Below are 24,012 nucleotides of genomic sequence, written 5' to 3' on the forward strand. Positions count from 1 at the left end.
TGTGAGAAGACGAGTCCATTAGGCACCAGCATCCCTCTTTTCCTCCCTCTGCATCTGCCCTTTACTCTCTCTCTCTCTCTCTCTCTCTCTCTCCATTCAATTCAATTCAAGGGGCTTTATTGGCATGGGAAACACATGTTTACATTGCCAAAAGCAAGTGTAATAGATAATAAACAAAAGTGAAATAAACTCACTCTATCTCTCTCTCTCTCCAACTAGCTGTGCGGGGCAGCTATAAAAGGCAAATTGACAGTAGCCCTGCCCCCGCAGGTCTTTAAAAAGCCTCCCCTTTCCAACAGAGGGAACTTTGAACTACATCGCTAGCTGGGAGGTTTTTAATTGTGGGTGTGTGTTTGCAAATTAGAGAATGTAAATTAGTAGGCCGCCTACGTGTGTGTTAGTGTCTGTGTATTTTGTGTATATGTGTGTGTCCAGGCTCTTTCTCATTCTCAACTATTTGGTTCCAAAGCTTACAGAGCTGGGATGACGCCAATTCTCTTTTATGTTCCTCTGCTTGTGTTTTACCATGGTAACCCAGCATGTATTGTAATGCCTTTGTGTCTTTTCCTTCCCTCTTTTTTTCATTCTTCAGACTGGTGGCCTGCTGCCATAGGCTGGGGCATGGGCCATGGGCCATGGGCCAAACCTCACTAGGCAGTGTAGTACCACTCAGGTGGGTGGTACGTGTTGTTAGCGATGTGATTCCTTCCTCTCTTGATATGCAGCAAATGTCTCAGCGTTCTGAAAGATATCAAAGTCTAGTCTGGCACAGTGAATATAAGTATTTTTCATTTTGGACTACATCAGTAGTCCTCTTTGCTGATGTAGTGGGCCTCATTTATATTCAGTACAAATCCCCATGAACCATTATTGCTTTTTGGTAATACCTTTTGTAATTTCTATCCAAGTCTATTGGTATAGGGGCCATTAAGTAATGAATAACAAACTATTACAATATTGGAACGTGTACTGTAAATAGTACAATAAAACCTTTCTTCAACTGTTTGCTTTTGGCATGTCAAATATCTTGTTCAAGACATAACTGGATTAAGTGAATACGCCTGTACTGTAACAGTGGTAGAGAAATCCACAGGTGTCATCTGTGGAGGTGTTTATTGGTCTCCCATCTCTCATGAAATAATAAGGCCAACTGTAGTGAGGTGTGTGTGTGTGTGTGTGTGTGTGTGTGTGTGTGTGTGTGTGTGTGTGTGTGTGTGTGTGTGTGTGTGTGTGTGTGTGTGTGTGTGTGTGTGTGTGTGAGCGAGAGAGACAGGGATACAGCATTAGGTGCTGCCTGGGTCAGTTGGTGGATAGTTAGCAATGAGGCCGGGAAAGGGGGTGAGTCGGTGATGTGCGGTCTGCTTCAGCCCTCACAGCAAATTTCCAGATACGATTGTGATTCTGTTAGTCAGTGTAATACAATACACACACACTTGATTGCTTGTCCCAAGCTGCAGTAAAGCACTTTTTGCTGCTCTGTATTAGTCCAAAATGTCCAATGCCACAGCTCTAATGAGCACATATTCACACACACAGTATAGGCTATAGAAAGCGATGATCCCGCTATAACCAAAAAGCTTCCTGTGGTAGACAGAACAAAAGGTTACCTGTGGTAGACAGAACAAAAGGTCACCTGTGGTAGACAGAACAAAAGGTTACCTGTGGTAGACAGAACAAAAGGTCACCTGTGGTAGACAGAACAAAAGGTTACCTGTGGTAGACAGAACAAAAGGTCACCTGTGGTAGACAGAACAAAAGGTTACCTGTAGTAGACAGAACAAAAGGTTACCTGTGGTAGACAGAACAAAAGGTTACCTGTGGTAGACAGAACAAAAGGTTACCTGTGGTAGACAGAACAAAAGGTCACCTGTGGTAGACAGAACAAAAGGTTACCTGTGGTAGACAGAACAAAAGGTCATCTGTGGTAGACAGAACAAAAGGTCACCTGTGGTAGACAGAACAAAAGGTTACCTGTGGTAGACAGAACAAAAGGTTACCTGTGGTAGACAGAACAAAAGGTCACCTGTGGTAGACAGAACAAAAGGTCACCTGTGGTAGACAGAACAAAAGGTTACCTGTGGTAGACAGAACAAAAGGTCACCTGTGGTAGACAGAACAAAAGGTCACCTGTGGTAGACAGAACAAAAGGTTACCTGTGGTAGACAGAACAAAAGGTTACCTGTGGTAGACAGAACAAAAGGTTACCTGTGGTAGACAGAACAAAAGGCTGTTTGAACCGGTAGACAACAACACTTCACATAAATGCATCAATATCCTTTACCCAAACAACATTTTCTTCTGACAGCATTACCATGCTTGGTCATGGTCTATTCATTCAATCACTGGATATACTTACTGGCAAATTATTAAATCATTGGCAGGGATACGTGCACAAAAACACCTTGAATGGAAAGAGGATGTAGTAGCAGTCTTTGGCCACAAGGTGGATTACTTGTATATTATATGGAGCCCGTCGTTGAACATATATTGTAATATCCTGTTTTGATCAGTCGTAATCATTCATATCATAATGATAAATCTATGCATACATGTATAACGCATATTCACCACTTCAACAGTTTCACTTCACCTCCATTCTTAAAATGTATTCAGTCTAGTCTTCCTATACAATTACAAATTATTTCCATCGCTTCGTTTTGTCAAAAATCAGCCGCCTGTTCCTTTAAGACGGTCTCCAAAGTTTAGCGTATGACGTCAACATTGGCATATCCATACCGCGAGCCGATCCAGTGGCGGAGAAGGGAATCTGAACGGCGGGAGAGACAAGTGAATTTAAAACTGGACGTGAGCGCTTCAGTATCAGGAGGAAGATACACACGTTACAGGTAGGACATTTTAAAAAGAGATGAGATAAACTGCTGTTGTCTTCCTTGAATTAAACATATTTTTAATAGGAACTGGAAATGGGAATAGGAAGATAAGACTACTGTATAAAAAACGGAATAGTTCACATGAAAATAGGTGCATTTAGCTATAATTCTAAAAGTCTTATGATAAGGAGAGTTTTATATTATTTTAAGCATCAACTATTAGCTTTAATGTATCCTCAAAAACAGACGAAGGTGTGCTGTAAGAAATAGGGCTTAACTTTGTCAAATATATTAACTACTTCAATGGCAAAGTGTTTTTTCTGTTGAAAATAAAATAATATTCTGGAGAATAGTATGGCTACATTGCCGTAGAAGTTGGACGTCTCTTTCACAGTTTTCTATTTGCGTCAATTTGGCAGGAAATGCATGTTCAGTGAGCTCATATTTTTTCTTCTTCATTTGAATGAACTGCTAGGGTTGAGCAATGGACCATGCATGAACAATTTACCACACATTGTTTTGTAGTTTTCACGGTTATTTTCATAAAAATGTTTGAATTTATATACATATTGCATTGAGTATGTCCTACTTAATGGCTTCTTGAATGAAACGTCACTAATTCCATGGGAATATGCCAAATTAAATGATTATTATTTTGCATATAATAACTGATTTAGAACTTTCTGAGGTAAATGTTAACTTTTGCAGTGATGGGTTGATTGACAAACTGCTTCTTTTGTGTTTTATTTCCACAGAGAATCATTGAAGATGAACACAGAGGTAAAACAAGAGCTGAAGTCATCACAATATGAAACGATGGGTAAGAACTTTCACTATAAGACTTAGATTCCATACCGTAGGCTAATATTGTTGCAAAAACAATGTTGTGCGCAGTGCAATGGTCATAAGTTGACTTACAAAAACAATGGTGGCCCAAATAACATATACGGTTTGAGATGTGTGTTAGGTTCCGTATTAAAGACTAAGATGGTGATGGTCTCTTCACAGACGTTAGCACCGCTGTGACAGATGAGAGGTCACAGACAGAGGAGGCGGAGGGAGGAGAAGAGGCAGTGGAGAGGCAGGGAGAGGAAGAGGAGGCCCCAGAGAAGACCTCAGAGAGTGGAATGGAGTGCTCAGAACCCACAGGAAACGAGGGAATGACAGGTACGAAACACATGTTGATGAGTACATTGTCCCAAAACCATGCTGTATTGACTAGTTTACCCACTTGCGTTCAATACTCAACCGACCTATGGTATGATATGCAACAAGTCATTGGGCTTAACAGAGGCTGGGAACAAAGGGGGTCAGACGCCCAAGACCACCAAAGTGTTAACCAGACATTGACTCCATTTTACAAGTTAGAGGAGTTGCTGGTAATAAGGCATTATTAATCATTACTTCCACATTTATAAACCATTTATTAATCATTGGTAATCATAAGTATACATCGTTTATTTTTGCAGTCCCTAATCTAAAGTGAGCGCAATTAATACTTTATGTGTACTTTATAAATGTTTTGAGTGACCAGTGTAATATCTCACAAAAAGACGGGCATGCAATTGGTGGACATTCCTGCAGTACCTGGTAAAATAATAGGTACACAACACAGGATGTGTAAGGAAATATATATACATGTGTGAATAACTCACTTACTAACATTTACAGATGTGGGAGCAATGATAAATGAAATGGTGAGTAAAGTGTTTTTAAATGCCTTATAAATGGTTTATTATGGCCCCTTAAATAAAGTGTTACCGATTTGGTGTCTACTGGAGCTACTACTGGAGGCCTTGCTCTTCCTTATTTTAGTCTTTTGCCACAGCTACACGGTCCGGGTGTAACCATGTAGCTCTGAATTTCTACTGAAGCGTGCCCCGAGGTTCACTGCTCTCAGGTCCTGGACTCTATATGGGGCCTCTCTCACTGTGCAAATTTTCCATCGCACCTCTGAGCGCTTTGCATGACAACGAAGCACAGCTTTTCAGCACATCAGCCACCGCTGAGACCACAGTGTGGTTTCTGGATGGAATATAACTTGACTCTCAGCAGGGGCAGGCATTGCAGGCCAGAGCCCAGGACTTGAGGTATACACAGTTGCAGCTGTAGGATATATAGACTGTAGGACTTGGGGGATAGCCTATACTCTGCAGGTCTTGAGATGTACTTGTATGGTATGAGGTGCACACTTGCAGGGTTTGGGGTACACACTTGTAGGGTTTGGGTCTTAAACTTGCAATGCTTGGGGTGTAGGCCTACTCTTGCTGGGCTTATTGGTGTGGGGCTGGGCAATACAGCCAAAATATAATTTCACTATATTTTTCTCAATTTTGATGATTGGCGGTATTTTACAGTATTTTATGTTTCTGAGTAATACAAGTTCCAAATATGTTTTAGGAGTAGTGCATGACCCTAGAATGACAACAAATTCTGATCGCTTTTATTCACGATCAAACTAGGACAAAACTGACAGGTGAAGTAGTCCAATATGTTGAACTTTTAAGTTATTTAGCACTGTATAAAAAATATCTTTAAATATGGTATTGTAAAAATCCATACCAGTATGTGGGTGTTCACAATATATTGTCCAGCCCTATATTGTTGTACATTTGCTGGGCTTGAGTTATGCACTTTTAGGACTTAGGGTGCACACTTGCATGGTTTGGGGTAAACACTTCTAACTTGAAAGGCAATGCTACACTTTTGGGGAGGGCTATGCTCTCAATCTATATGTTCAGAAGAAGATGAAGCGTGGTTGTTGTTTTCTTTTCTTCAACGTTGACTGAGAGGTTTCTCTATGCCGCTTTGTTCTGCCCTGGTTCTGGTTTCTGAGCATTGAAAGGAAATGCCTTGCTGTTATCTCAGAAAACATCTCCTAAATATTTCTCTGACACTCTGCCTTGTCCTAAATTAGCCTAACCACACTAGGAGATGTGCTAGTATCAATATATTAAAATATTCTACAAATGTAGAAGTGGAGATGTGGCATTTATCACAAAGCCTTGTATAAGTTTCTGTCTGATGATTGGCCCCGTGGAGCTCTGCTAACCAAGCTAGCACATTTGGTGCCTTGGAAGTTGTGGGAATGTACAGTACCAGTAAAAAGTTTGGACACACCTACTCATTCAAGGGTTTTTATTAATTTTTACTATTTTCTACATTGTAGAACAATAGTGAAGACATCAAAACTATGAGCTAACACATATGGAATCATGTAGTAGCCAAAAAAGTGTTTAAAAAAATATTCAAAGTAGCCACCCTTTGCCTTGATGACAGCATTGCACACTCTTGGCATTCTCTCAACCAGCTTCATGATGTAGTCACCTGGAATGCATTTCAATTAACAGGTGTGCCTTGTTCAAAGTTAATTTGTGGAATCTCTTTCCGTCTTAATGTGTTTGAGCAAATCAGTTGGGCTTTGACAAGGTATGGGTGGTAAAGACCAAGTCCATATTATGGCAAGAACAGCTCAAATAAGCAAACAGTCCATCATTACTTTAATACATGAAGGTCAGTCAATGCGGGACATTTCACAAACTTTGAAAGTTTCTTCAAGTGCAGTCACAATAACCATCAAGTGCTATGATGAAACTGGCTCTCATGAGGACCGCCACAGGAAAGGAACACCCAGAGTTACCTCTGCTGCAGAGGATACATTCATTGGAGTTAACAGCAGCCCCCCCAAAAATTCAAGTAACAGACACATCTCAACATCAACTGTTCAGAGGAGACTGTGTGATTCAGGCCTTAATGGTCAAATTGCTGCCAAGAAACAACTACTAAAGGACACCAATAAGAAGAAGAGACTTGCTTGGGCCAAGAAACACGATCAATAGATATTAGACCGGTGGAAATCTGTCCTTTGGTCTGATGAGTACAAATTTGAGATTTTTGGTTCCAACCGCCTTGTCTTTGTGAGACGCGGAGTAGGTGAACGGATGATGTGTGATTCCCACCGTGAAGCATGGAGAAGGTGGTGTGATGGTGACACTGTTGGTGATTTATTTATAATTCAAGGCACACTTAACCAGCATGGCTACCTCAACATTCTGCAGTGATACGCCATCCTATCTTGTTGGCGCTTAGTGGGACTATCATTTGTTTTTCAACAGGACAATGACCCAAAACACACCTCCAGGCTGTGTAAGGGCTATTTGACCAAAAAGGAGAATGATGGAGTACTGAATCAGATAACCTGGCCTCCACAATCACCCGGACTCAACCCAATTGAGGTTGTTTGGGAGGAGTTGGACTGCATGAGAGAAGGAAAAGAAGCCAACAAGTGCTCAGTATATGTGGGAATTCCTTCAAGACTGTTTTATAAGCATTCCAGGTGAAGCTGGTTGAGAGAATGCCAAGAGTGTGCAAAGTTGTCATGGCTAATTTGAAGAATGTAAAATATATTTTGATTTGTTTAACACTTTTTTGGTTACTACATGATTTCATGTGTTATTTCATAGTTTTGATGTCTTCACTATTATTCTACAATGTAGAAAATAGTAAAAGTAAAAAACATTTTTTTTAAATCACTGAATGAGTAGGTGTGTCCAAACTTTTGACTGTTACTGTATATGTTTGGTTTCACATTGGTTGTGGGAACGAAGCCATATGTTTCCTGACTGGTAAAACTGAAAGTTTTTTTTACGTTATGAGAATGTTTTATTTTTAAGTTGCACTGAGTTTATGAGAATGTTTTACTCTGGTTCCTTGAAAGTTTTCCTGGGATCTTTTATTAAAGCTCTGAGAATGGAAATTATAGGTTATTTGTAGGTGTTTTAATAACTTCCTTAAACATTTCACAAAATGTTTCATTAACACTGCTAGCTTATTGTGGGTTAACTTTTTTGAAATCCAAGCACAGATAGGACACATGAAAATCCATTTCCTTAAGCAATAATTATGCAAATACATGTATTTTTTAGTGACACACCATGAGTGAGATTTGAACCTATAATCTTCTGTTCTCTATCTATGGAACTAGTCCACTGCACCACCAGGATGGAGCTAGCATGTCATGCAAGCACTCATTAAGTTCAGAACACCATTAACACCTGAACACCATTAACAAGATAGAGGATAAAGAGAGTTTTGTGGATGCTGAGGACGAAATGTAAATGTAAATCTCTGAACATTACGAAAGTGTTCTTGTGTTTTTTATGGAACGTTTTCTTCACGTTCTGAAAACAGAATGTATGTTTTTAAATAACATTCTTAGAACGTTCTCTGAACGTTACAACATTTTGGTTCTCGGGAACAATTGGAGAACATGTTTTTAAATAGAACCATGAGGAAACTTGTATGAAACATAATTGCTGAAGTACTGAAATTCCCACAGAAGAACATTGTTTCTTAATATTCTTGGAACAATTTGAGAACATTACTTTAACCTTCCTGTTGTGTTCGTTTCATGTTAATTAATTCTGTGTTCCCGGTCCAAAATGACCACCCCATTATAGCTGATTATAAATTCACAATAATACATATATTATCACTTAATGTTGTGTTAGATCTTTTTATCAACTTAAGTTCTTGTGAACATTATAAGTTTTGAACTTCTATTTGCTATTTATGGCCTGTAGACCTATTTGACCTGAGCTCATACAACTTGTTTTTTAGTAAAAAAAAAGCATAATGTATGGATTATTTTGACTATAGCAAATACTCAGATTAAACATATTGTGCTATTTATCACAGACTACTTTGTGTCAAATTTTAACAAGGACATTTGTTTTGAAACCATTTCACATTTTTAAATAGTGACAGGATTTTATGTCATGGCGTATCTCGTTGGCCCTGGGGTCATTCTGATAACATTTTCAGCCGACAGCCGACCTCTCCTCTCAGGTGGGGAGGAAGATTATTTGACTGGAATGTAGTAACAACAACCTCAGCAGGGCCCTCTTTCTCACCACTGGTTGTCTCTTGGTCTGGATCATATTCTGTGGTGTCTTCAACTTCTGACACTTCCTCCTCTAATGCATCTTCATTGTCAGTTTCCTGGCCTCTCTCCTCACCAGTGTCATGATCAAAGATATGATCCAGAGCCTCACATACAGTATATCGTTTGGTCATTGTGCTGCCACAGAATGAATTGTGAGCAAGGACTCAAAAAAGCTTTATATACCAGAGTTGTGAGAAAAGTTCTATATATTATTGAAACAATGTTTCGATTGTTTGTGAGAATGCCAACAGGTGTGGTTCCCGTGGGGGAAGATTATATTGGGGAAAGGTTCCCATGGGGATTGCCATGGAAGCCAAGAAGGGGAGTGAGGTGTGTGTGTGTGTGTGTGTGTGCTTAAACACACATGCATGTGGGGGTCTGGGAGAGGAAGTGTGTCCATTTGATGAATGGGCATGTGCCTGAACTCAATTTTATACACTAATTGTAGTCTCACCCATTCATTTGTAATGACTGGTCATTTTTGGCCATGAACACCACAGGTGTACAAAAGTTAAATAAAACAGCCAAAATGTTATATAAAAAAGAATTGTGTTCAGATGCCCTGTGTGGACAAAGTCATCGAACCTTATGACAATTAGATTAAATGAACTACAATTTTCAGAGAGAAAACTTATAAATCGGTCCAATTCGACCGGAACACAGCAGGAGGGTTAAATGGAACCATGTAGGAAACGTTATATTGAAGTAATGAAATTCCTGAAGAAGAAAGTTGTTTCTTTTTTCTTTCTTTAAAAAAAACAAAAACATTTTACCCCTTTTTCTCCCCAATTTCGTGGTATCCAATTGTTAGTAGCTACAATCTTGTCTCATCGCTACAACTCCCGTACGGGCTTGGGAGAGACAAAGGTTGAAAGTCATGCGTCCTCCGATACACAACCCAACCAAGCCGCACTGCTTCTTAACACAGCGCGCATCCAACCCGGAAGCCAGCCGCACCAATGTGTTCGAGGAAACACCGTGCACCTGGCAACCTTGGTTGGCGTGCACTGCGCCCTGCCCGCCACAGGAGTCGCTGGTGCGCGATGAGACAAGAATATCCCTACCGGCCAAACCCTCCCTAACCCAGACGACGCTAGGCCAATTGTGCGTCGCCCCACGGACCTCCCGGTCACGGCCAGTTACAACAGAGCCTGGGCACGAACCCAGAGTCTCTGGTGGCACAGCTGGCACTGCAGTACAGCGCCCTTAAACACTGCGCCACCTGGGAGGCCAGAAAGTTGTTTCTTAACATTCTCTCAACAATTTGAGAACATTCCCAAAGACAAACCATTTGGAGAAGGTTCCTAGAACATTACTAACATTGAAATAAAATTTAACCATGTTTGAACTTTTAGGAAACATTCTGTTAAGGAAATGAAACACCAAGAATTGTATTATCATTTTTTTTTGTCAAGTTTCTTAAATGTGCTGAGAATGTTCCAAAGCCAAGCAACTATCTTGCACCATTCCCAGAAAGTTGTGGGAAGGTTGTGTGTAAAATAACCATAGGACAGACCATGCTCTCACCAAGCTCTATGAAACCTCTGGTTCTCAGAATGCTGTGTGTTAGCTGGGAAGCTTTTTTTTATGTCCATATTTGCAGAAAATTGCATGTAGAATCATTAGATAGGTTTTACAACATAGACCGGCATTTTACTCTTCGCACACTGGCAGTGGACAAAATAATAACTTTTGAGGTTTAAAGTAGTAATCAGCAGTAGAAACAATAACAAAGCCAGCTCCCACCCCTGGTTCTGTAAAAAGCAGAGGGATGGGGCTGGAGAAATGTAACCACTCTCAAATTCGTAGGCAGAGCTATGGATGCAAGAATTGACCATCCATGATATCAAAATGATAGTTTTAACCATGTTTTGAGGCTATACAGTGTTTGTTACATGTTCTTTGTTTACAAACATTGGAGTTAAACAAGCTTATATTTTGGGTTTTGATGGGCTACGACAGTTGAACTAAGCTCATGAGGCATTTGCAAGTTATATTCTTCAAGAATCAATGTGCACATATAATTAATTTATAAGTCCAAAAATGAATGTAGCAACTGCTGATTGCCCCTTTAAAGTCAGTCAGTCTGTTTATGAAACCGGTCAGCTGAAATAAGACTAGTCCCCAAAATATATATATTTTTATGTTGTTTTACCACCATAGACAAGTCACAACTAGTTTTATGCAATTAGCTCCAGGTGCTCATGAAGTCAAATAACCAAGGAGGGAAATATATTTAACCCTCTCTTTCCCCTCCTTCCTAGATGGGGTTCCCGTGAAAACTGAGAGGGAAGAGTATGACAATAATGATGATCAGTACCCCAAGAGTGAAGAAGAAGGTGAACGAGACAATTACCTTTATGAAGAAGAGGAAGAAGATGAGAAGGAAAGGGATGAGGAAGACGAAGGAGAAGAAGAGGGGGAAGGGGAGGAAGAGGGAGAAACCCTTAACGAACCACAGGACCTGTCTCTGGCAGATTATGTAAAGTATGAGAGCACAGGCCCGCAGGACGCCCACACCAACTCCTCGTTGTACGCAGCAGTACCCCGCAGCCAGGCAGCAGGCAAGCTCAACTGTGACATCTGTGGCCTGTCCTGCGTCAGCATCAATGTGCTGCTCGTGCACAAGCGAAGCCACACCGGTGAGCAGAGTAACACAGCCAAACCAACCCTGGCCTTAAATAATGGTGTTTTTTGTTATATAACACTGTGGCATTGTGGCTTTGATAAACTTAGTAGATCAAAGTGTTTGATTTAAAATATTTGCATTTCAATATGTACAGTGACTCATGCGTTACACTTTGAATGGACACATTTGACTTTACATGTACTCTACATTTCTTGCCCTAGTACTGATAAAATGCATTTCAACATCTGCTATAACACAGTAATCACACTTCACTCAATGGTCTGCTTTATTAGACATGTGGAACAAACCAAGTGTTACTTCTATTTAGTCACAGTACTACTGAGTAATACATACCAGTAAACATACCACAGTAGCTCAACTATATGCTACATAACTACTGTATCAGTAAGCCTTGGCAGTGTTGACAGAGTTTCTCCATGACATAGGATCCCTCTGTTTTTTCCTACACCTAGGTGAACGTCCATTCCACTGCAGCCAGTGTGGTGCCTCCTTCACCCAGAAGGGAAACCTGCTTCGCCACATCAAACTGCACTCCGGGGAGAAGCCCTTCAAGTGCCCTATGTGCAGCTACGCCTGCCGCAGACGAGACGCCCTCAGCGGACACCTGCGCACTCACTCAAGTACCTATCTACCATCTGTGTGCCACCTGCGTTTACATATGTATGACCACACATGCATATTATAATAACACAAACTCAGGTATTTTCCACCTGTTCGCACTTACTCACACACAAAATATATGTGTACACATGCAAACACACACACACGTAGGTACTTATAACCTGTCTGCACACAGTTATTTAGATATATCACTTCACGTTGGGGCTGTCAGTGACGCTCATTTAAAGAGGTTCTTGAGGCCTCCACAGTGGCACAGACCCAGGTTCATTTCCCGGGCTGTGCCACAACCGGCCGTAGCCGGGAGTCCCATATTTATTTATTTATTTATTTTACCATTATTTTACCAGGTAAGTTGACTGAGAACACGTCCTCATTTACAGCAACGACCTGGGGAATAGTTACAGGGGAGAGGAGGGGGGTGAATGAGCCAATCGTAAACTGGGGATTATTAGGTGACCGTGATGGTTTGAGGGCCAGATTGGGAATTTAGGGTGTGAGGACGGAGCACAATTGGCCCTGCGTTGTCCGGGTTAGGGGAGGGTTTGGCCGGTGGGGCTTTACTTGGCTCATCGCGCTCTAGCGACTTCTTGTGGCGGGCCAGGTGCCTGCGGGCTGACCCCGGTTGCCAGTTGAACAGTGTTTCCTCTGACACATTGGTGCGGCAGGCTTTCGGGTTTAGCAGGCGGGTGTTAAGGAGCGCGGTTTGGCGGGTCATGTTTCGGAGGACGCATGACTCCACCTTCGCCTCCCTAGCCCGTTGGGGAGTTGAGGCGATGAGACAAGATTTTAGAAAATAGGGAGAAAAAGGGGGTGAGATAAAACAACGAAAAATATAGGAGATTCTTGCAGAGATCGTAGTTGCCCCAATATTTAACAACAGCCTCAGTAAGCAAAGTGTATGATGGTTTGAAGTGGGAGTTTGTAGTTTTAACTGAAACTCTTTTCTCACAGTAGAGAAGCCCTACAAGTGCAACCACTGCGGTCGCAGTTACAAGCAGCGCAGCTCCCTTGAAGAGCACCGAGAGAGGTGCCATGTGTACATCCAGAACAAAGGCAATGCTGAGAGAGGTGAGAGGCCCCGGGACACTCCTACATACCCTCTGTTACACACACACACACACTTCAGACACCACACACATACACACTTACACAAACGCACTTTAGACATACACACTTTACTCATGCAATCACGCACGCACGCACGCACACATACACACACACACACACACATACAACATTCACAGGCACTCACTTACACTCAGATGTGTGCACATTCTGTTATCTACTCACACATTTGTGCACACACACATACATACATACAAATTTGCTGGCTGCAGAGTTGTGTAGCTTCATTCCATTGAGTTCATGGTCGTAAGTTAGCTCACCATTAGAGCTAAATAGGTTGTGGCTGTTGCTGTGGGAGACGTTGTGATGTAAGGACACCAGAGGGGAAGTCAGTCAGAAGAGATGTAGGACAAATGTCTCAGTGTCGTGATCTGACTGCACACCCCCCAGAAGTCTGTTTGCCTGCCATGGTGGACAGCCAAGACGGTTGCGACACAAACAATACTCTGTTGTTTTGTGGTCGGTTGAATGTCGTAAGAACGGCAGATAGATAGCGTGTGGTGAGGAAGCACATCCTCGACCTGCGGTCTTCCTCCTGCAGGCCTCACAAGTCGATGAGGCAAAACACCAGGAAGTGAGGTCACGGGCTTTGTTATCTTGGCTGCGATCAAATTTTCATTGGTTTCTCCTAGGGTGAGTTTCATTTTAAAGTAATTTTGTTTGTTAGCCCTGTAAAAGAAAAAGAGAATTTCACAACCTCAAATGCTCGAGGCAGTCGACAGTTGCAGCACAGGGGACAGAAAGCACACACTCTGTCCTTACTGTACCTCTGTACTGCTAAGAGACCTCTCTCTCTCTCTGTGTATCTCTCAGCCGGTGAGGACACCCACGTGTCCAGGACTACTCACATGGGCATGGAGCGCGCTCTGCTACTGGACAGGTTGGCGAGCAACGTAGCCAAACGCAAGAGCTCTATGCCACAGAAGTTCACTGGTAAGACCAGTCTGACTCATTCCTCACTTACAGTTCAACTGTCTCGCAGGATGTCACCTTGGTAGGGTTAACTAGGCATGGGCAAGTGTGGGCGTTCATTCAAACAAAATTATGATTACTTTGTGACTAGACTTTGTGACTAGATAGTTGCTTACTCTTTTGAGAAATTGTTCATTTGGTAATTCAATAGCAATTTGATTAATTGTTGCTGCTGCTGCTGCTGCTATTATTTTATTAGTGTTTACTGTCAGTTGCATTTAATTTAAACAAATGTAAGTTTTAAGTGTATCATATCGTTGTCTGTCTAAGCTACATGTCTGTCTGTCTGTCTCTTTCGCTGTCTCTCTCTCTATCTGTCTATTTGCCTCTCTATCTATGCAGTTCTCCTGTCCCCCCTTGCTTTGCTTGCCAAGCAGGAATTTTGGCCAGAACGGCAGCCTCATCTGCTGCACCGCGCCATAGGGTGGTAGACCACTGCCCTAATTTCCCTGCCTGATGTATATGTTAGGTGGGTATGGTTAACCACGCATAGGAATAGAATGCCAATAACATGAAGCAATCGTGGGAGATGTGCCCTTTGCACACTGGAACTCTCTCACACACAAACTGACAAGTATAAACATCCAAGTTGTAGTGCTTCATTGAAACTTCTACACTACTACTACTGCTGAGTGTTTGAAAACCGTCAGTTTCAGTAAATTAGTGATTTGTCATCATGTTGACTTCCCAAACCCTAAGGCGTTGTATCCATTTCCTATACCCAGGTCACACTTTCTTGTCAAGCGTCTCCGCTTATCATAAACTGTTTAGTTTCAGAATTCGAGTCACTGCAAAGAAACAGCAAGCGTCTGGCCTAAAGAGATCCTCCTATCACCCATCACCCTGACAAATGAACTGAAATCTTGCAATATAACGACCACAGGAGGAAAAGAGAGGTGGTGTGTTCGACCACAGGGTTGAAAACAGGCGAGAGCGCGAAACGTGAGCAGATGCCTCCGTCTCCTCTTGTGGTGGAACAGCAGCTGCAGCAGTGGAGACTGAGAGGCCTCTTCGTCTCCTCCTCGTCTCTGTGGCTGAGTCCTAAATGGCACCCTATTCCCTGTAGTTCACCAAATGGTACCCTATTCCATAATGCACCATATAGAGAACAGGGTGACGTTTGGGACACAGCTTCTCTGTCCTGTCACGCCCTCTTAGTGTTCGTTCTGTGGTAAGAAGCTCGTTTATCTACAGGGTCAGCGTCTGCCTGCTAGTTCTCTATTGTACGAGCTATCAAGATTTCAATTGTACAGAATGTGCTTTTTTTCTTCAAGTGTGACCGAGCTTGCTCTTTTGCTGCTGAAGCTCCTTATAGTTAGTGGAGTTGGCTATCTTGTGGCTCCCTCTCCACTGCACGTCTCTGGCTCTTTTCTGTCTGCGAAATGGTTACTGCAGAGCTATTTATATAGAGATATATGTATATATATGGCCATATGTATAAATATAGAGAGATATACAGTTGATGTATTTTTGTCTCTGGGTTAGTTGCCCCACCTGCACAGTGCTGAGTGAGTGAGTGCTGAGGTGTCTCTCTCTGTGTGGGTGATCCAGGGGACAACGGCATGTGTCTGGACCTGAGCTTCAAAAGGGAGCTGATCCACCACTCTGACGTCATGCACCCTCCCCTCACCTCCCCAGGATCCGAGAACCAACACATCCACCAGCCCCTCTACACAGGCCATGACCCTGACTCTGCCTCCCCCCACAGGGCCTACCCCATCCCCCTGAGCCGCGCTGACATGAGCCCCCTGGCCCTCACCAATGGTCACAAGCTGGAGCAGCAGCAGAGCACCGGTCTCGCCTACCTGCCCCGGCCCAGCCAGGGCCACCCTAGCATGGACTCACTCCACACCGATCGGGCCCAGCTCTCCCAGCCTCTCATCTACAACCTGGGGCACTTGCTGGGGCCCAGTCCCCACAACAGCCTCTCACACCCCCATACCCAGGCCCACGCGCTCTCCATGCCACCCCTAGAGTCTCTGAGGGTGGTAAGGAGCGAGGGGGAGGTAGGGGTTGGGGTAGGTACAGGAGCGGGGGCGGTGTACCCCTGCGGTCACTGCAGGGTGTGGTTTCTGGATTACGTCATGTTCACCATCCACATGGGCTGCCATGGCTTCCGTGACCCACTGGAGTGCAATGTATGTGGCCATCGCAGCCGGGACCGCTACGAGTTCTCCTCACACATTGCACGCGGCGAGCACCGCCTGGAGTTGAAGTAGTGTAGACACACATGTGCACGTGAACACACACACACATACACCCATACATGTAGTCAGACTCCTAAACGGAATAATGCATACACATTTATACACTTACACACACAAATTGTGTATTTACATTACATACACAAAAAAGTATCTCAGGGACTTTCCTTTTTGTTTTTAATTAGCACCAGTATTACCACACACAAACACAAAGAAATGTAGCATTTCAGTAAAGTAGCATTTAAAATGTTTTATAGAGTTTATTTTTCCATCTAAAATGATGGAAATGTATGTTTTATGTGGGACTACATTTTATTCTGCTTCACTAAGCCACGGAATAACTTAAATACAGTGCCTTGCGAAAGTATTCGGCCCCCTTGAACTTTGCGACCTTTTGCCACATTTCAGGCTTCAAACATAAAGATATAAAACTGTATTTTTTTGTGAAGAATCAACAACAAGTGGGACACAATCATGAAGTGGAACGACATTTATTGGATATTTCAAACTTTTTTAACAAATCAAAAACTGAAAAATTGGGCGTGCAAAATTATTCAGCCCCTTTACTTTCAGTGCAGCAAACTCTCTCCAGAAGTTCAGTGAGGATCTCTGAATGATCCAATGTTGACCTAAATGACTAATGATGATAAATACAATCCACCTGTGTGTAATCAAGTCTCCGTATAAATGCACCTGCACTGTGATAGTCTCAGAGGTCCGTTAAAAGCGCAGAGAGCATCATGAAGAACAAGGAACACACCAGGCAGGTCCGAGATACTGTTGTGAAGAAGTTTAAAGCCGGATTTGGATACAAAAAGATTTCCCAAGCTTTAAACATCCCAAGGAGCACTGTGCAAGCGATAATATTGAAATGGAAGGAGTATCAGACCGCTGCAAATCTACCAAGACCTGGCCGTCCCTCTAAACTTTCAGCTCATACAAGGAGAAGACTGATCAGAGATGCAGCCAAGAGGCCCATGATCACTCTGGATGAACCGCAGAGATCTACAGCTGAGGTGGGAGACTCTGTCCATAGGACAACAATCAGTCGTATATTGCACAAATCTGGCCTTTATGGAAGAGTGGCAAGAAGAAAGCCATTTCTTAAAGATATCCATAAAAAGTGTTCGTTTAAAGTTTGCCACAAGCCACCTGGGAGACACACCAAACATGTGGAAGAAGGTGCTCTGGTTAGATGAAACCAAAATTGAACTTTTTGGCAACAATGCAATACGTTATGTTTGGCGTAAAAGCAACACAGCTCATCACTCTGAATACACCATCCCCACTGTCAAACATGGTGGTGGCAGCATCATGGTTTGGTCCTGCTTTTCTTCAGCAGGGACAGGGAAGATGGTTCAAATTGATGGGAAGATGGATGGAGCCAAATACGGGACCATTCTGGAAGAAAACCTGATGGAGTCTGCAAAAGACCTGAGACTGGGACGGAGATTTGTCTTCCAACAAGACAATGATCCAAAACATAAAGCAAAATCTACAATGGAATGGTTCAAAAATAAACATATCCAGGTGTTAGAATGGCCAAGTCAAAGTCCAGACCTGAATCCAATCGAGAATCTGTGGAAAGAATTGAAAACTGCTGTTCACAAATGCTCTCCATCCAACCTCACTGAGCTCGAGCTGTTTTGCAAGGAGGAATGGGAAAAAATGTCAGTCTCTCGATGTGCAAAACTGATAGAGACATACCCCAAGTGACTTACAGCTGTAATCGCAGCAAAAGGTGGCGCTACAAAGTATTAACTTAAGGGGGCTGAATAATTTTGCACGCCCAATTTTTCAGTTTTTGATTTGTTAATAAAGTTTGAAAAATCCAATAAATGTCGTTCCACTTCATGATTGTGTCCCACTTGTTGTTGATTCTTCACAAAAAAATACAGTTTTATATCTTTATGTTTGAAGCCTGAAATGTGGCAAAAGGTCACAAAGTTCAAGGGGGCCGAATACTTTCGCAAGGCACTGTATATATATTGTTTATTTTATTTTTGATTACTATTCAACAGAAGTGTCAATAGTGTCAATAGAAGTGGTAATAGGCAGTCAATATTTGGCATTACCTTTGCCATGCCTGCTGCTTTTAGGATGTGATAAACTACAGTATGTCCAAATGTCCTCTGTATGTACAGCAGTAGTAGTAGGACATAGTACTGAGTACATTTTACGTTCACTGTAAGCTGACTGACAGACTCTGCTGTACATTTGTTTTCCTGTTAACTGTGCTGAGGTTCGAAAATAAAAAAAGAGAATTAAAGCTAATGTGTGGACTGTACCTTGTGAAAGAAGTAGCAAGTGTCACTACAGAAAAATATGTCTTCTTAATAGTCTATGTGCAAAAAAAAAACTATCCTTATGATCTCAAAGGTCATGTGTCTCGTTTTAGGCTGTGGTTTGAGAAGTTCACAGCTTCAAAGAAAGACAGCACTTCACAATACACTCCCCTCTTCACAACTCCTCAAAGTCAAACTGTTTCTCTGTCCTGGATTTCAACTTACAGTATTTATCTAGCGCTCCCAGAAGTTAAGGAGATGTGCTATGAACACGTGCTGTGAGAGACTGCTTTGTAGACATGTTCTGTGGCTCTGCTTATTGCACAAGTAGACAGTCATTAATAAAGAGCATGTAGGATTGATAGTAGGAATTGTAATTTATTGCTGCTTGATTATCTTTCATTAATACCAATGTTTCACACTGTACATACAGTTTGACTTTAATGGGGAACTGTGCTTGCATGTAAAAGTTGGCTAAAGATATGGCAGGAGGGAAATCTTTTACAAAATGTAAAAACACGCTTGTTTTGATTTGGGGGGAATATTCCAATCACATTATGGGATTTTGAGATTCATTGTCCAATCCAGAGGCTGGTGTGATTCACTGATAGATTTCATTCTGCTTTTGTGGCTAAAGCAGGTCACTACTGTGGTTCGTCACCCAGTCAATAGTCTTGCTCTCCTGCTACGCTATACGTCTTCAGTTCAACTCAATATGAAACTAGACGTCTGGCACACGGTAAGCAATTCCCAAAGGGCAGAAGGTTCCTTAGGAAAGAACTTGCCTACCCCAATCCAGATAAGAAATACTCAAACCAATCGAAACTGCTTATGTCCACTTTCACCTGAGTATCAGTCAGTCACACCAGTAACTCACATACCTCATAACAACAGGTGTAGACTAACCGTGAAATGCTTACTTACAGGCTTTCCCAAAAACACATAGAGAAAAATTTTGAAATGATAGAAAAATACAAAAATAATAACACAAGGAATAAATACACAATGAGTAATGATAACTTGGCTATTTACACGGGGTACCAGTTCCGAGTCATTGTGCAGAGGTAAGAACGAGGTCATTGAGGTAGATATGTACATATATATAGCTAGACTAATCAGACTCCCTAGTCGTAACAGTAAGCAGGCAATAAGTTGACGAGCCAGCCACATATCAGACAGACCAGGGACACAGTCAGTCACGACTCACTGCTCGGACCGGCGTCAGACCACCAGAACAGGTGTGAGTCTCATCTCATCCAGCTGCTGACATCTCTTTATCTGTCCTTTCCATCAGCACTCATTTCCCCTTTCTTTCTCTATCTCTCTCTTTCTTTCTCTCTCTCTCTTTCTCTCTCAATGCAGAGTTGAGTGAAGAGACTTGATACTTATAAAGCAGGCTGTGCTCTCAATGAATACGCCCAGATATGCTTAACAGGATGTTTATTGTAAAGATGACAGGTTTGTATGTCTCTGCATTAAAAACAATGATGCTAAATATATATTTTTCAATGTAAACTGTAATAGAAACAACAGAACTGACTCCTATAGGTTGAAAGGGGAGTATAGAAGGGTAGAGAGGTGGGGTGGGTGTCAATGGTAGAAAAGCATACATCCGGTTGTTACTTCCCTCGTTTGATGACCCAGTCCTTTGTCTAACTTTCTCTATCTGCCCAAGTGTCCCTGTAAAGTTCCCTGTCTCCCTCTCTTCTACAAGCTTAAAACAAGTTACAGAGCAGCAATTTGCTTACACAGACAGCAGTGGAGGCTGCTGAGAGGAGAACGGCTCATAATATTGTCCGGAACAGAGCAAATGGGATGGCATTAAACACCCGGAAACCATGTGTTTGATGTATTTGATTCCATTCCACTGTTCCGCTCCAGCCATTACCACGAGCCCGTCCTCCCCAATTAAGGTGCCAACAGCCTCCAGTGAGAGACCGAAGTAATAAATTGACCATGGAGAACATACGATGCACAATGGAATAGGGCTCACAGTGACATCTACTGACTGAATCAAGGTCTAACTTATTTTCGTACAAGAAACTGCTTCGGTTGATAATTACACAAATAAAGAGTTTGAGAATATTGATAGTTCACAAAAACCACAAAAGTAATTATTTTCATAAATAGTTTTCAAGGTAAGGAAACTAATGTGTAATTTTGTAATTTGGGTGAACTATCCCTTTAATACCCCTGTGGTCCATTTTATTGGCTGGAGGCTATTGTTCTGTTAAAATTAGGCACCTTGCTCAATTTAGATTTCAAGCACGCATTTCCTACTATGTCCACTCAAATCATTGTTTTCAGTTTCAGTTTGACCTAGTAGAGAGGATTGGGTTCTTTCTGGACTCAGATATGATTTCTATGAAGTCAGATGGTTCATCAAGACCTGCCTATATAAAGGGAAATCCCACTGTGTCCACGAAGATGAACAATCTGAACTTTCTCAACGAGGTCAGTTCTCAGTGAAACAGCCACGCTGTATCATTTAGAGGATCTTCCAGTTTCAAGAATTTTCTGAGAAAACATCAACATGGGTGAGCTTTATTCAGCTCTATCATGAATTCTGCATAATATTGTAATTGTAATTTACTAAAACCAGTTAAAAGATCCTGTCATATCTTTCTGTATTTGTAGGATGTGAATTGCCTGTGTGTGTAGTAGAACTCTCTAAACATTGTGTCTGGAATATAAGCCCACAGCAGGGTTTATTGAAAAATAATCATCAATGATTATGTTGTGGTATGAGTTAGTATGCACTCAAATAATAAATAATTGTCTTTATTTTAGCAAATCATTACGGCGACATTAGCAAAGTTGACACTAACGGTGCCTCATGGGCAACAGCAAATGCTGACGGGAAAAGTTCCAGTGGCATGTGGTTTCTGACAACTGTTATATATACAATACCAGTCAAAAGTCTGGACACACCTACCCATTCAAGAGTTTTTCTTTATTTTTTACTATTTTCTACATTGTAGAATAATAGCGAAGACATCAAAACTATGAAATAACACAAAAAAAGTGTTAAACAAATCAAAACATATTTTATATTTGATATTCTCCAAAGTAGCCACTCTTTTTCTTGATGACAGCTTTGCACACTCTTGGCATTCTCTCAACCAGCATCATGAGGAATGCTTTTCCAACAGTCTGGAAGGAGTTTCCACAAATGCTGAGCACTTGTTGGCTGCTTTTCCTTCACTCTGCTGTCCAACTCATCCCAAACCATTTCAATTGGATTGAGGTTGGGTGATTGTGGAGGCCAGGTAATCTCCTGAGTTGTGCAGTGGTCTAAGGCACTGCATCTCAGTGCTAGAGGCGTCAGTACAGACACCCTGGTTCGAATCCAGGCTGTATCACAACTGGCTGTGATTGGGAGTCCCATAGGGCGGCGCACAATTATCCCAGTGTCGTCTGGGTTGTAGGCCGTCATTGTAAATCAAATCAAATCAAATGTATTTATATAGCCCTTCGTACATCAGCTGATATCTCAAAGTGCTGTACAGAAACCCAGCCTAAAACCCCAAACAGCAAGCAATGCAGGTGTAGAAGCACGGTGGCTAGGAAAAACTCCCTAGAAAGGCCAAAACCTAGGAAGAAACCTAGAGAGGAACCAGGCTATGTGGGGTGGCCAGTCCTCTTCTGGCTGTGCCAGGTGGAGATTATAACAGAACATGGCCAAGATGTTCAAATGTTCATAAATGACCAGCATGGTCAAATAATAATAGGGCAGAACAGTTGAAACTGGAGCAGCAGCACGGTCAGGTGGACTGGGGACAGCAAGGAGTCAGAATAAGAATTTGTTCTTAACTAACTTGCCTAGTTAAATAAAGGTTGAATTTAAAAAGTATATATAATAATCTGAGGCAGCACTCTCCTTGGTCAAATAGCTCTTACACAGCCTGGTGGTGTGTTTTGGGTTATTGTCCTGTTGAAAAACAAATGATAGTCCCACTAAGAGCAAACCACCGCGTGATCGGGAATAATCGCCCCTACGTGGACAAGTACAAGGGCCGTATCACCAATGCAGGGCAAAGGTATGGAGTGGACCCAGCCATCCTCGGTGGTATCATCTCTAGAGTCCAGGGGTGGGACAGGACTGATCAATGGCTCAGGGGACAATGGAAATGTCCATGGGCTAATGCAGGTAATATAAACATTTGCGTGAGAATGAATGTGAGACTCTGGATCAGGGGTTGAAATAACATCATTACAATCATGATTGTATGCAGGTTGTAGAGACGTCATTTGTACACCCGTTATTGTAATCTGGTTGTTGAATTTCAAACGTTTATTTTTTTTTTACCCACTGTGCAACTGCTTCCCAGGAGGTCATGTCTAGGTTTTTCTAGGTTGACAAGCGCTGCCACCGTCCACAGGGGGCATGGGACAGTCAGGAGCATATCGGACAAGACGCACAGATTGTGGCTCCTATTCAGATGTTGAGAAAAAATATCCTCACTGGACCAAAGAGCAGAAGCTGAAAGGTACTTACTGACCCACTTCTGGATTGAGTTGATGAATCATACATGTTGTAGTACTGTATGCAACTACTAACCTATTGTGTTTATGTTTTTCAGGGGCGTTGGCAGACTACAATATGGGGCCTGGCAGCATCTCCTCATATGAGGAGGTGGACGCTAAAACCAGTGGAGGGGACTATACAAATCAAATTAATTTATAAAGCCCTTCTTACATCAGCTGATATCTCAAAGTGCTGTACAGAAAACCCAGCCTAAAATGCCAAACAGCAAGCAATGCAGGTGTAGAAGCACGGTGGCTGGGAAAAACTCCCTAGAAAGGCCAGAACCTAGGAAGAAACCTAGGTCAGCACCTCAGGAGTAAATGTCAGTTGGCTTTTCATAGCCGCTCCTGCTGTCTCTAGGAGAGAGAGAGAGCGAGAGAGAGAGAGAGAGAGAGAGAGCATACTTAAATTCACACAGTACACCAGATATAACAGACTGACCCTAGCCCCCTGACACATAAACTACTGCAACATAAATACTGGAGGCTGAGACAGGAGGGGTCAGGAGACACTGTGGCCCCATCCACCGATACCCCCGGACAGGGCCAAACAGGCAGGATATAACCTCACCCACTTTGCCAAAGCACAGCCTCAACACCACTAGAGGGATACCTTCAACCACCAACTTACCATCCTGAGACAAGACCGAGTATAGCCCACAAAGATCTCCGCCACGGCACAACCCAAGGGGGGGTGCCAACCCAGACAGGAAGATCACGTCAGTGACTCAACCCATCAAGTGACGCACCCCTCCTAGGGACGGCATGGAAGAGCACCAGTAAGCCAGTGACTCAGCCCCTGTAATAGGGTTAGAGGCAGAGAATCCCAGTGGAGAGAGAGAAATCGGCCAGG

General features: G+C 42.4%; 1 protein-coding gene across 2 annotated transcripts; it reads left to right on the plus strand.

Moving 5' to 3' along the window:
• Positions 1-2,699: 2,699 nt before the first annotated feature.
• Positions 2,700-16,392, plus strand: LOC110493636 (zinc finger protein Aiolos). 2 transcript variants are annotated; one of them, XM_021568021.2, is made up of 8 exons: positions 2,700-2,846; positions 3,587-3,651; positions 3,840-3,998; positions 11,040-11,417; positions 11,878-12,045; positions 12,998-13,114; positions 13,985-14,104; positions 15,695-16,392. In XM_021568021.2, the coding sequence occupies exons 1-8, from the start codon at positions 2,710-2,712 to the stop codon at positions 16,360-16,362; spliced, it is 1,812 nt and encodes a 603-aa protein (XP_021423696.2). In that variant the 5' UTR covers positions 2,700-2,709; the 3' UTR covers positions 16,363-16,392. The 2 variants fall into 2 exon arrangements, with proteins under 2 accessions (XP_021423696.2, XP_036805518.1); XM_036949623.1 differs by lacking the exon at positions 2,700-2,846 and adding an exon at positions 3,306-3,409.
• Positions 16,393-24,012: the final 7,620 nt, after the last annotated feature.

This window comes from Oncorhynchus mykiss, chromosome 17 (genome assembly GCF_013265735.2).
Source record: "Oncorhynchus mykiss isolate Arlee chromosome 17, USDA_OmykA_1.1, whole genome shotgun sequence".
Classification (NCBI taxonomy): domain Eukaryota; kingdom Metazoa; phylum Chordata; class Actinopteri; order Salmoniformes; family Salmonidae; genus Oncorhynchus; species Oncorhynchus mykiss.